At 35.5% G+C, this 13,652-nt stretch overlaps 2 protein-coding genes across 4 annotated transcripts in view; one reads left to right on the forward strand and one right to left on the reverse strand.

Annotated features, from left to right (window-relative positions):
- The window catches only part of INTS8 (integrator complex subunit 8), a 52,581-nt gene extending 38,998 nt beyond the window's left edge, over positions 1 to 13,583 (forward strand). For both annotated transcript variants that reach the window (XM_081266119.1, XM_081266120.1), the window contains 7 exons: positions 1,986 to 2,104; positions 3,572 to 3,675; positions 4,827 to 4,877; positions 7,663 to 7,736; positions 7,820 to 7,884; positions 8,039 to 8,082; positions 13,340 to 13,583. In XM_081266119.1, the coding sequence (XP_081122245.1) occupies positions 1,986 to 2,104; positions 3,572 to 3,675; positions 4,827 to 4,877; positions 7,663 to 7,736; positions 7,820 to 7,884; positions 8,039 to 8,082; positions 13,340 to 13,456 (574 nt within the window). In that variant the 3' untranslated portion in view covers positions 13,457 to 13,583. The remainder of the gene's footprint in view (positions 1 to 1,985; positions 2,105 to 3,571; positions 3,676 to 4,826; positions 4,878 to 7,662; positions 7,737 to 7,819; positions 7,885 to 8,038; positions 8,083 to 13,339) is intronic.
- Positions 1 to 13,652, reverse strand: part of TP53INP1 (tumor protein p53 inducible nuclear protein 1) — a 182,652-nt gene that overhangs the window by 108,910 nt on the left and 60,090 nt on the right. The window lies entirely within an intron of this gene.

A 13,652-nucleotide genomic window follows, 5' to 3' on the forward strand; every position in this document is an offset into this window, starting at 1 on the left:
TTAGGATTCTACATACAACTTTGTGTTTCTCTATTATAGTAATTGTCTTTCTAAAAATTAGGTAGAAGGCCCTAGATAGAACATCTAAGAAGTTCTGATTTTCAGTGAATAGAATTGGAAAGTCATCTATCCATTTGAAAATCATGTGTTTCATAATTCCTTATAGATCTCTTCTAATACTATGATTATCAAAGGCTTCCAGTCCCTTCAATTGCTATAGGAATTTCTTTAATTACTTTATGAAATCTCTCTTACTTTTATCACCTGAGAATCTCAATAAAATTATGAGATAATTTTTTAGAAGAGAAAATAATTTTCATTTTTCTGAAAGAGTAAGCTTTACATTTTTTTCTTCGTATATGTAGCAACTTTTCATACAGAAGAGTTCATTTGTTTCCTGTCAAAACTTTCTTTCCTTCTCTGCCATCCCTCTCAGTTGGCTTACTTTGTACTTGAAGGGTAGGTCCCTCCAGCCTCATTTGATTGCTCTTAATGGCATCTTTGAAGAAAAAAAAATTTAATATGTAGGTAAGCAGGCAGTATAGTAAACATAAATAATTTGCTTTCATCTCAATCTTAGAGATTGGAAGCAGCTCTAAATCTCATACAGGGATTTGGAGAGTCACAGTGGGTGAGTGTCCCTGCCCTTGACTTAATAAGGGTTCTTTTCCCCCCAAAGGATACCATGCTTCATGAAGCAAATGTGCATGCTCTGTAGCATTCTTGCTGCAAATTCTATCATCGTATCTTTCTAATTTTTGTGTAAGAGTCAATGTGTTAGCAGTTCAAGAATCAGGTAAAGAGAATTTTGTTTGGTATGGGGGTGGGGTACTGGGGATTGAACCCAAGGCCTCACACACACTAGACAAGTACTCTATCACTGAACAACAGCCCTTAGTTGTGCTTTTTTTTTTTTTTTTTTAATGGTACTGAGAATTGAAGCCAGGGGAATTTTACCTCTGGGCTATACCCCTGGTCCTTTTTATCTTTTGTTTTGAAACTGGGTCTCACTAAATTGCTGAGACTGACCTTGAACTTGTGATCCTCTGTCTCAGCTTCTGAATCCTTGGGATGACATATATGCGCCACCATGCCCAGCTGAGAGTCTCTATTGGTTCCAAAAATAGCATTCCAAGAATAATGAGAATGGCATGGGATTAAGTATTAACTATTTTAAAACTGCTGTGTAAATAGAATTCTTAGACTTAACATTTTGTAGATATCTGTAAAATATAATCATAAACTAATTTAACTTATTGTAAGTAAATAGGGATTTGCTGCTAATGCCACATTCCCCCCCCCCCCCATTGGACAGTGGTATTATGGTAAAATCAAACACCTGTGGGCAACAGAAGTACTTTGTCCAAATTTACCTTATATATGATAGAACCATGACTTGAACCTTTTGTGTGTCTGAATCACTTTTTTTTTTCCCCTACCACTGAGCCTTACTGCTTCTAGGAGGGAGGAGCCCTCAGCTATGTTTCTTTTATCCTCACTATTCCGTCTTCTGGTTCTGTATTTCCAGATCTCCCCTCTTACCCAGGTTCAAAGTGGCTGGACCTATTTCCTACCCTTTTCTTGACTCTTGCTACTACCAAAAGTACCAAAGTGTTATACTTATCACAAAATAGTTTTTCACCCCATTAGGAGCAGTATAACATCTAATCCAGGAATCATTTATTCTCTCACAAGAAGCCATAGGTAGATTTAAGGTTACATGGCAGTAATAGTGTTTGTTTCTTCTAGAAGAAGCCCTAGTTTTTTGTGGCTTCTTCTAGATACTAGAGCTTAAAAAGTATTTGGGGAAATTTTATGAGCCTCTCTCTTTTGTTGACTATAAATTATCCTCTAATAGGTAAAGGTAAGGGTTTATCACATTTATGGCCATAGAAGTTTAGGCTTTGACTTTTTGTTTTTAGTAGGATATGGTTTTTGAGGTTGACTTTTAAAATAAAGATTAAAGTTAAGTATCTTTCCTTTAGCCTTCAGTCTGTGGACTTTGAAGCTGTAGCAATCACAGTGAAAGAACTAGTTCGATATACACTCAGTATAAATCCAAACAACCATTCCTGGTTAATTATTCAGGCAGACATTTATTTTGGTAAGTAAAATGTTTGGTTGCCTATTTTGCTTTGGTAACACTATTAGAAGTAAATGTAAATATATTACACAGTTTATTACAGTATTTATTAAACTCTGTAGGTACTCTTGCTATTATTTGTATTCTTGGAGATAGACTCCCCTCCCCTTTATTGATTATATGCTAAAATTTTCCAAGTTGATATGAAGTTTTTAGTATTTCTTTTACTGTATAGATTGAATAAAAATTCAGACTGGTATCATTTCAGGATCTTTTTTCTAGAAGTCGATTTTTTAAAAGAGAAAATTCAAAATTTAAAGGTGGAAGGATAGTATAATGAACTCCTGTTTATTTACCATTCAGCTTTCATAATTTACTCATGGTCAGTTCTTTTTCTTCTGTACCCTTATCTAGATCTTTCCACTCTTCTCCAAATTATTCTGAAGTAAATAATTGCTAACTTTAAAAAAATTATTTATTTTTAGTTGTTGAAGGACCTTGATTTTTTTTTATTTATATACAGTGCTGAGTCAAACCCAGTGCCTCACACATTCAAGGCAAGTAGCGCTTTACCACTGAGCCACAACATCAGCCCTAATTGCTGATTTTTAATGTTCATTTTCACCCCAGCCCGCAAAGAGTTTAATCACCAAGACTTTAAATGTTTATTTGCAGAATAAATATATTGATTCTGGGGTCTGCAGTTGTGGCTCAATGGTAGAGTGCTTGCCTAGCATTCATGAGGCAAACTGGATTTGATCCTTCGCAGCACATAAAAATAAAATAAGGATACTGTGTCCACCTAGAGCTAAAAAATAAATATATATATAAAAAATTCTGAACTACCTCAAAATTTAGGATATGTTTCTAGTTTGAATATTTAGGAAATAAATACCTCCAGATACTGAATTCTGTACTAGTAAACTTGGTGAGAAATTGGAAGTAAATTTTTGGTTTATCAGTTTTAGGAGGCAGAGAATCTACTGAATCACTTTTGTTTTGGGTGGTAATGATAACTAGAGATTGAACCTAGGTACTCACACATGCTGTATGAGTGTTCTACCACTGAGTTACATCCTTAGCTCTGTGTTTTTTGGGGTACCAAGGATTGAATCCAAGGATGCTTAACTATTCAGCCACATTCCTAGCCTTTTTTAAATTTAGAGACAGAGTCTAAGGTGCCTAGGGTCTTGCTAAGTTTTTAAGGCTGGCTTTAAATTTGCGATCCTCCTGCCTCAGCCTCCCAAACTGCTGGGGTTATGTGTATGCATCACTACATCCAGCTATTAATATAATTGATTTTTTTTTAAATGTGGCTAAAAAAAAGGTTTTCTTGTTATTTTCCTGAATAAGTACAAAATTTTATCCCCAGATCTATCTTTTGAATCTGCTTTTGTTAACTAATGACTCTTCACAAAAGAGACCGTTTTTTTTCCCCAATCCTATATCTAATGACAAGTAATTCTTTATCTCTGTTTACTTCTTCAGCAACAAATCAGTATTCGGCAGCTCTTCATTATTACCTTCAGGCAGGAGCTGTGTGTTCTGATTTCTTTAATAAGGCTGTGCCTCCGGATGTTTACACAGACCAGGTAAGTTATTTTGTATGCTTCCTTTCTTCTTACCTACCTTTACATAGTTTTCTTCCTGGCCTCTTTTTGACTAAATTTAGCCATTTTCATGTATGTGATGGTGAACTCCCAAATTGATGGGTCTAGACCAGATTGCTATTTTTTTTTTTTTAATTTTTAAATTTTTTTTTTTAAATTTTTTTGCTGTCAATGTTTTCAGTGCCCATATTTCCAGTGCCTATTGGTGTTTTGATTTTCCCCAAACACCTCAAATTTAAATCTATCTACAATTTGGTTGCATTTCTTACTTTACCAGGCTCCTCTCCTAATAAATTCACCAGTCCTTCAAACAAACAAACAAACAAAAAAAACTCTCCAGAATACCAAATACTTGTATTTAAACTTTTGAGACAACTAAGCTCAAATCCTTAGCATTGTCCTTGGCTTTTTTCCTTACTTTCCTTTTACTGATTCTGCCACCAATATCCATTCAGCTTTCAAATCATATTGATTCTCTCCCCTAAATCCCCAATTCTTTCCCTCTTGTGTGTGCTTAAGTCATACAACACGAAATACAGATATATTAGTCAAATCCATTATCTTCCATAGTTATTCCTCCCTATTTGTGCTAAGAGCATCTAAAATCTATTGTATTAGCAGATTTTTAACTATATATTATTATTTTTGTGTGTGTGGTGCTAGGGAGCAAACCCAGGCTTGCATGAGCTAGGTATGTGCTCTACCACTGAGATACATCCCTCCCTCACCAAATGCTATTATATCCTTACAGAATATTAGATCTCTAGACTTATTCAGATTGCAAATTTGTGCTGTTATTTCTTCCTGTTCCTTGATTCTGTTATCAAATTTTGTTCCTTTTCTTTTAATATGTATTGCTGCTTTTTCTGATTTGGCCATTAGTATACTTGACAAATGTGTTTTTCAGTATTCAGATAGTTTTTGAAATGATTTAGCATTTTTATTAATTTTTGAGTTTTTTTATAGCACTTTTATATTATCAACAAAATTGAGTAGAAAGTGTAGAGTTCCAATATACCTTCTATCTTCTCCACTTGTACAACTTGTCCTCTGTTGACCTCATACCAAAATGGTGCATTTATTATAGTCTGTTATTAATAGTTTTTTAAAGTAATCAGTTTTGATTTTTATAGGTGATAAAACGAATGATCAAGTGTTGTTCTTTGCTGAATTGCCACACACAGGTTAGTTTATAATATGGCATTGGCTTATTTTCATATATATTAGTGTTTATGATAAGTATAAAGCATTGCATTGGGAAGCAGCTTTTTTTTAAATTTCTTTTTAGGGAAGCAGCTTTTATTATATCAGAGTTACTTAATTTTATGGTGTTAGAAGTTTTGCATAATTACATTTTTTTAGTTTATAGAATTTTAACTAAAAGTATGAAATAAGAAACGTTGACCTTTGAAATCTTGTGAATAGAAAGAGAGCATTCTCAAGTATGTATTCTTATATTTAAGATTAGATTCATTAGCCATTAGGGAAATGCAATTAAAACCACAATAATAAAATACCACTTCCCACCCACTAGGATGACTGTAATCAAGATATTTGACAATAGCTGTTGGTAAGGTTGTAGAGAAATTAGATTCCTCATGCTGGTAGAAATATAAAGTGGCACAGCCTCTGCAAAAGAGTTTGGCAGTTCCTCAGAATGTTAAATATAGAAGTTGGGTGAGGTGGTGTATGTCTGTAATCCCAGTGACTTGGGGGGGGCTGAGCCAGGAAGATTGCAAGTTCAAAGCCAGCCTCAGTAACTCAGCAAGAACCTGTCTTGAGGATTAATATTAGAATATATAAAGAACTCAGGCTGGGGATGTGGCTCAGTGGTTAAGTACCCCGGGGTTGAATTCCTGGTACCCCCCCCCCAAAAAAAAAAAGAGAGAGAATATGTAAAGAACTCAAAAACTTTACACCAAAAAAATCAAGTAACCCAATTAATAAATGAGTAAATGAATTAAATCCACACTTCTCAAAAGAAGAAATACAAATGGCCAACAAATGTGTATAAATGTTCAAAATCATTAGCAATTAAGGAAATGCAAATCAAAACTAATACTCAACACCAGTCAGAATGGCAGTCATCGAGAACATAATAATAAATACTGGAGAGGATATGGAGAAAAAGGATCACTTTTACACTGTTGGTGGGATTGTAAATTAGTACAACCACTATGGAAATCAGTATGGAGATTCCTCAAAAGACTAGGCCTGGCACTACCATTTAACTAAGCTATACTACTCCTAGCTATTTATCCTAAATTAAAGCTGTCGTAGTACAGTGATACTAGCATACCCATGTTTATAGTAGCTCACTTCATGATAGCCAAACTGTGGTACCAGCCTAGGTGTCCATCAACAGACGAATGGATAAAGAAAATGTGGCATATATACAATGGAGTTTTATTCATCCATAAAGAAAAATGAAATTGTCATTTGCAGGAAAATGGATGGAACTAGAGAACATTACATTAAACAAAATAAGTGAAACTCAGAACGTCAAGGGACTATGTTTTTCTTTCATGTGGAATCTAGAGAGGAAAAAGGAAAAGGGGGGGGTGGATCTCATGGAAATCAAAGGGAGATCAGTAGAGGAAAGGGACCAAGGGGTCAAGGGGGAGAATTGCTTAGAAGTGATATTGGCTTAATTGTTATATTGTGTGCATGTAGACATATGTAACAACAAATCCCATTATATGTACAACTATATTGCACCAATAAAAGTGGAGGAAAAAAACCTGTCTCCAAAAAAAAAGGGCTGTGTTTGTAGCTTGGTGGTAGAGCCACCCCTGTGTTCAGCCTTCAGTACAAAAAAAAAAAAAAAAAAAAAGACATAGAAATGATCACATGACTTTAACACTTGCATTTCTATGTGAATATCTAACAGAATTGAAAACATAAATCCACAGAAAAAGTTGTTTATATGAATGTTCATAATAGCAGTATTTATAGTAGCCAGAAAGTAGAAAAAACCCACAGTGTCCATCAAACAATGAATGGTTTAATAAAATGTGGCATACAATGAAATACTATTCAGCCTATGTATGGCTACATCTTAAAACATGGAGGATTCTTGAAGACCATGCTAAGTGAAAGATACAAAATGCCACATACTGTATGATTGTATTCATATAAAATATCCAGAACAATTTTTTTTTTTGTACTAGAGATTGAACCCAAGCTACATCCTTAGCCCTTTTAATTTTTCATTTTTGAGACAGTGTATGGCTAAGTTGCCCAGGCTGGCCTCAAACTTGGCAATCCTTCTTATGCTCCTTACCTGGCAGAATGGGAAGATCTTTAGAGACAGAACATAGATAAAAGATTATCAGAGTCTTGAGGGATGAGAAAATGGAGTAACTGCTCATGAGTGAGGAGTTTTTTTGGGGGGTGGTAGTAATGAAAATATTTTAGAATTAAATAGATAATGGTTGTACAGTTTTGTAAATATACTAAGAACTATTGAATTGTCCTTTTAGAGGGTTATTTTTGTGGTATGTGAATAATATCAGAAAAAAAAATATTTTTTTTGTTTTTTGTTTTTTTTGAGATGAACATTATGACATATATACCTGATTGAAATGGATGCTTTTTATGTTAAGCAGACTGGCTGTGAAAGGCTTAATTTCGTGTTCTTCATTTCCTTGAATGTCATGACACTTTGACTTAGTAGTTTTCTATCCCCTACCGTTCAGTTTTCTGAACTGGCTTTTTGCCAACTTATTGAAATAGTTATTAGAATTTTGTGAGCTAGGTCACTGATGAAAAAAATGTTTGATAAGATAGACACTTGGGTAAAGGTTTTTGAAATTAAAATGAGATAGAATTAATAAATATGAATTGACCTATTTGGTGTGATCTGCAAGGCTTCTTAAAGAATACGTTCTTCATATAAAAATAATTAAAGGTTATCCTCCAAATCCAGGAGTGTCATTGTTAAATGAAACCATTTTCAAATCTTTGTAGGTAGCAATTTTATGTCAGTTCCTCAGAGAAATTGACTACAAGACAGCCTTTAAGTCACTACAGGAACAAAACAGGTATGAATGATTTTTTTAAATAATAGAAGTTGAAGTTTTTCTGCTTAAGGAAAAAATAATAGTAACTGAATTCTATTTTTTAGTCATGATGCTATGGACTCCTACTATGACTATATTTGGGACGTTACCATCTTGGAATACTTGACCTGTATCCTTCCTTCTACATATTTGATATTAGAAGCCAACTTCTATGGATTGGATTTTCATTTTGTGTATTTTCTAAATAAACTGAAAACCAGATGAGATTCTATGATATTTAATACTATACTATCAGATTTATTATTCTTAACTGATTCACGTAGATCTTCATCATAAGAGAGGAGAAACAGATAAAAGACAAATTGCGGTAAGTTACCTTATGCTTTTCTTCAATGATGTACTTAATTTTCAGAATATTAAATAATTAACATTTATACCACCAACAACAAAAACTTTAGTGTGCCCAATCACTGCCAGAATTTGGTTATCAGTGTTTACTTTTTAAAAGATCTGTCTTTGATATTTTGAGCTATTCCATCTCAGTTTCTTTTTTCTCTTTTTTATTTGGGGGAGTGTGGTATGGAGGATTGAACTCAGGGGCACTCAACCATTTGAGTTACATATCCAGCCTTATTTTGTACTTTATTTAGAGACAGGCTGACACTGAGTTGCTTAGGGTCTCACTTTTGCTGAGGCTGGCTTTGAACTCATGATCCTCCTGCCTCAGCCTCCTGAGCCACTGGGTTTACAGGCGTATGCCACTGCGCCTGACCTGTTTCTTTTAAAATGTTAGATCATATTATTTCTGTTGGAAATCTTCAAATGGCTTCTCCTGTCACATAAAGTCCTTAAGATGGCCTACAAGGCCACATATAACGTGACCTTCTGCTTACTTAGCTGACTTCCCCCCTTCCTAATTTCTGCCACAGATAACTCTACTGTTCTTTGAACACTGATTCCCTAAAGATCTTTGGAATTTTCTCTTCTAGGAACTGTTAACTTCCCTTATGCCTATCCTTAATTGTCACCTTCTTAGTAGTCATTCTTTACTAATCATCTTATACCATGTCCCTCTTTTTCCCCCTAATTACTTTTATTTTCATTCCCCTTAAGTGTTTCTCTGTAACACTTACCAGTATTTGACATACTATATATTATTGTCTCTTTCCCCATGAGGATAAGGAATTGGTTTGCACATAGTAGAAAACTAGAATGATACGGCGCACAGTAGCTACCCAGTGGTTGGTTGGTTTAGATTTTTTTTGTCTGTGATAGGAATTGAATCAAGAGGTACTCAGCCACTGAGCTACATATCCCTATTTATTTTGAGACAGAGTCCCACTAAGTTGCCAAGGTAGGCCTCAAACTTGGGTTCTTCCTGCCTCCTGAGTAACTGGGACTATGGAGGTACACAGTATACCCAGCATCCAGTGGTTTTTGACTAGATGAATTATTTATTTAAATTTGGCTATGTGCCAAAATATTTTAAATTTAATGCTTTATATTATAACTTGACTGCTGAATCAGTATCACCACAGATAATTTTCTTTGCTCTGACTCATATTAATAAAACTAACTATGCTATTAGTGTCTTTTAAAGCTTTGTACTTGGACAAAATTGTATACCTTTTATTTAGCAGAAACAAACTGATAATAGCATTAAAAATGCCCCCTTGTTTGGGGGCCACTCATGCTGCCATTTCCAGTTTATCTGGGGCTAGAAGGCAATATTGAAATGTCCTTAGCTCTCCCTTATTTCCAAGCCATTTCTACTTTTTTTATGTACTGATGATTGAACCCAGCAGTGTTTTACCACTGAGCGAGCTACAGCCCCAGTCCTTTTAACTCTCCCTAGGTTTACAGGTTTTTGCCAGCCTCAGTTATATTTATTATCACCTTAACTGTTTGCCAGCCACTCACACCCATAGCTTGTCTTACTGTTAGCTACAGTTGTTGTATGTGAGGTTTTATACTGAAATCCACTCTGCCTTTATGTCTCTTTTGCTCCTTCCTGAGACGTTCAGGTGTGTGACTAGTTTTTCCTCCACTTTGTTAGCTCTTTGTCTTACCTTCCTTCCCTACTTATCCTCAATACAGCAAATACCAGTCAGTGTTCTCTCAGAGATCCTGATGCAGGCAGTTTGAGGTGGGGCTTGGGAATATAATTTTTAAGTTTCCAGGTAATCTGATGATAAACCAGGTTTGGGAACCCAGCTAACCATTATTGACAGTCAGAACTATTCTTTGGTCATGTTTTTTTTTTTTTTTTTAAACCAGAGATTGAACTTGGGGGCACTCAACCACTGAACCACATTCCCACCCCTATTTTGTATTTTATTTAGAGACAGGGTCTCACTAAGTTGCTAAACACCTCGCCATTGCTGAGGCTGGCTTTGAACTTACCATCCTCCAACTTAGCCTCCCGAGCCTCTGGGATTACAGGCATGCAACCTGCACCCGGTTGATCATGGTTTTTAGTAGCTTTAGTACCTCTTCTGGAGAAGTCCTGATCTGAATCTTGGTGGAAGTTTGAGTCCTACAACCATGCCACTACCAAACCATAGTCTCCAGCACTGTCTCCTTAGCTCTTTTAAGTAGTTTACATTCTTTTCAGGAACTGTTTTAGACTTTTCCCATTAAGCCCCTATCCTCTCTACCTTTCCATGCTCAGTAATTTCCTTGGCTCTTATTTGCTTGGGAATAGGCTGGAAAAAAGACCAACTAGACTTCTTCTCATGGAGGTTATAGTTTCTCCACCTTTAAAATAATCTACAACTGGGGCTGGGGATGTGGCTCAAGCGATAGGTAGCACGCTCGCCTGGCATGCGTGCGGCCCGGGTTCGATCCTCAGCACCACATACAAACAAAGATGTTGTGTCTGCCAATAACTAAAAAATAAATATTAAGATTCTCTCTCTCTCTTTCTCTCTAAAAAAAAAATAATCTACAACTACACTCATCTTTAAGTCCACTCTTCAGTTAGCAGGAGGCCATATTATTCTTTGTTGAAGGCAGATACTTAATGCTTTTGATTCTGTCCCCTTTTAATCATCATTTTTTCCTGGATTGTTAACCTTTTCCATGGTCTATAAACTATTTCATCCTTAATAAATACCTTTCTTGACCCTGTTTCTACCTGGAGCCACTTCTCATCCTTCTCTAGTTTTTTGTTGCTCTTTAGCTCAGTACAATTTGACTTTTGCCATCATCACAACTCTTAAAAGTGTTCTTAAGGGTTACCAAATGCAAATGGCAGTCTAAACTTTCCAATCCCTTTCCTACTGTTTGTTTTCTTCCTTCTTGAAATGCTTTATTCCTGTGGCATCTCTGACAACTTTTTTATTCAGCTCTTTTTCCTCCTCTTTCTTGTGGACATCTCCTCTCCACTCGTAAATCTTAGTTTTTCCAAGATGTTAATCTTTGGGTTATTTTCTAATCATCCTTTGTTCTTCCTAGTTAACCCTATCCACTCATGGTATGACTACCACTCACATGAATTGTATTATTTCTCTCAGATATCAGACTTCTATTTCAGCTTCTTACACTTTGGACTTTATAACCAATTATCTTTTGGATATCTTGTTTATTTGAAATTACTTTTTAGTTATATCCCACTACAGTGCCTTTTTTTTTTTTTTGATACCAGGGATTGAACCCACTGGGGGCTTAACCATGTCCCCAGTCCTTTTTTAAAAATTTTCAGACAGGGTCTTGCTAAGTTGCTGAGACTGGCTTTGAACTTGTGATCCTTCTGCCTCAGTCTTCTGAGTTACTGGGATTACCAGCAATCATCACTTTCCCCAGTCCACTAGCAGCTTTTGCAGCACATCTTCTTTCATATTGAAGTGACATTATCCAGCAATTTCTTTCTTCTTTTTTTCTTGGTACTGGGAATTGAACGCAAGGGCACTCAACCACCGAGCCATATCCCCAGCCTTATTTTGTATCTTATTTAGAGACAGGGACTCACTGAGTTGCTTAGTGCCTCACCATTGCTGAGGCTGGCTTTGAACTCGGGATCCTCGAGTCTCAGCCTCCTGGGATGCTGGAATTATAGGCGTGTGCCTCTGCACCCAGCTTCATCCAGCAATTTCTGTTCCCTAACCTCTCTTACCTACCTGATGATCATTTCTAAATATTCATAGCTCCTTTCAAGCCACCTATGAGAATTCTTATTATTAGTTTTTGTTTTGTTATTTTAAAATGCAAAAGGTAGGCTTTAAGGTCCAAAAATGTTCTCACTAAATACTCCATAGCAGTAGCATAGCACTCTATGGATATTTAATAGGTTGAAATAGTTCTTTTTAACAGGGAAGTTAAGTCACCGTAGACTTTTATAGTGCTAAGTAACTTGCTATTTTTGCATATTAAAAATGTAAAGCCCTAAAACATGACTTGTGATTTTCCTAACTATTTTTAGCCCTTTTTTCTGAGCTATTTATTTTTATTAGAGCTTTATAATTATACATAATAGTTGGATTCACCCCGACAAACTCATACATGCATGGAAATGGGTTTCAGTTCCATGATCCTCCACTTTTCTGTCTTCCATCCCCTCTCCCATTCTCCTATTAGACTTCCTTGTGTTTGTCTACTAATTTGTATTTGGTTCTTTATGTGATCTTATTCTTCCTTCCCCCTTTCCTTTATTTTACTCTAACTTCCGTATGAGAGGAAACCATTCTACCTTTGAGTTTTGTTTATTTCATTTAGCATGATAGTCCTCATTTCCATCCATTTTCCAGAAAATGCCACGATTTCATTCTTTATGTATGAGTAGAACTCCATTGTCTATATACACACCACAATGTCTTAATCCATTCATCTATTGACTAGCATCTGAGTTGATTCCATAGTTTAGCTGTTGTGCTGCTAATAACGTTGATGTGGTTGTATTGCTGTAGAATGCCGATTTTAGATCTTTTGGGAAAATACCAAGGAGTGCGATAGCTGGGTCATATGGTAGTTCCATCTGTAGGTTTTTGAGGAATCTCCATATTGCTTTCCAGAGTAGTTGTATTAGTCTGCAGACCCACCAACAATGTGGCAAGTGTACCTTTTTTAGGAGTCTTAACTATAAATTAAGGTAATCTGATATCAAAATATTGAAGAGAGTTTACATAACCAAACCTGGATTTACTTAATGTAATAAAATGCAACTCAAGAAAATTCTATAAACTATGGTGCAACAATCTTTTTCTTTTTGGTTCCAGAGACTGAACTCAGGGGCATTCAACCACTGAGTCACATCCCCAATCCTTGTTTTGTATTTTATTAGAGACAGGGTCTCACTGAGTTGAGTTGCTCAGTGCCTTACAGTTGCTGAGGCTGGCTTTGAACTCAGAATCCTCCTGCCTCAGCCTCCTGAGCTGCTGGGATTACAGGCATCACCACTGGACCTGGCAATCTTTTTCTTAAAGAGTGGCTCAAAACAATCATGTTAACTTTTTCCCACAGCTCCTGAGTTTTACAATTAGATTCATTTAGAGATTCAATTAATCATTAAGCTAATTTCATTATTGTTTATATCTAAGTAATTATATATATATTAGCTAATATGTAAATATTAGCAAGACTTAATATTGACCAGACCTTTAATAATACCATTTTTCTGTTTTGAGAAGATCAAAGCCATTGGCCAGACAGAATTGAATGCAAGCAACCCAGAAGAAGTGTTACAGCTGGCAGCACAGAGAAGGAAGAAAAAGTTTCTCCAAGCAATGGCAAAACTTTACTTTTAAGCAGTCAAAGTTTTTTAAACTTTTATTTTTTAAACAATGGGCTAAAAATAAACAGTATTAAAAGATTAAGTTTATATAATACATATGTACACATTTAGTGGTGTTTTCTTTTCAGACAATACAGAAACAAATAGTTTAAAACTATACAAAAGACTTCATACTATAATAGTAACTTTAATTTACAGTTTCTTCAAAG

Source organism: Spermophilus citellus (genome assembly GCF_964194105.1).
Source record: "Spermophilus citellus genome assembly, chromosome: 14".
NCBI classification, from domain to species: Eukaryota; Metazoa; Chordata; class Mammalia; order Rodentia; family Sciuridae; genus Spermophilus; species Spermophilus citellus.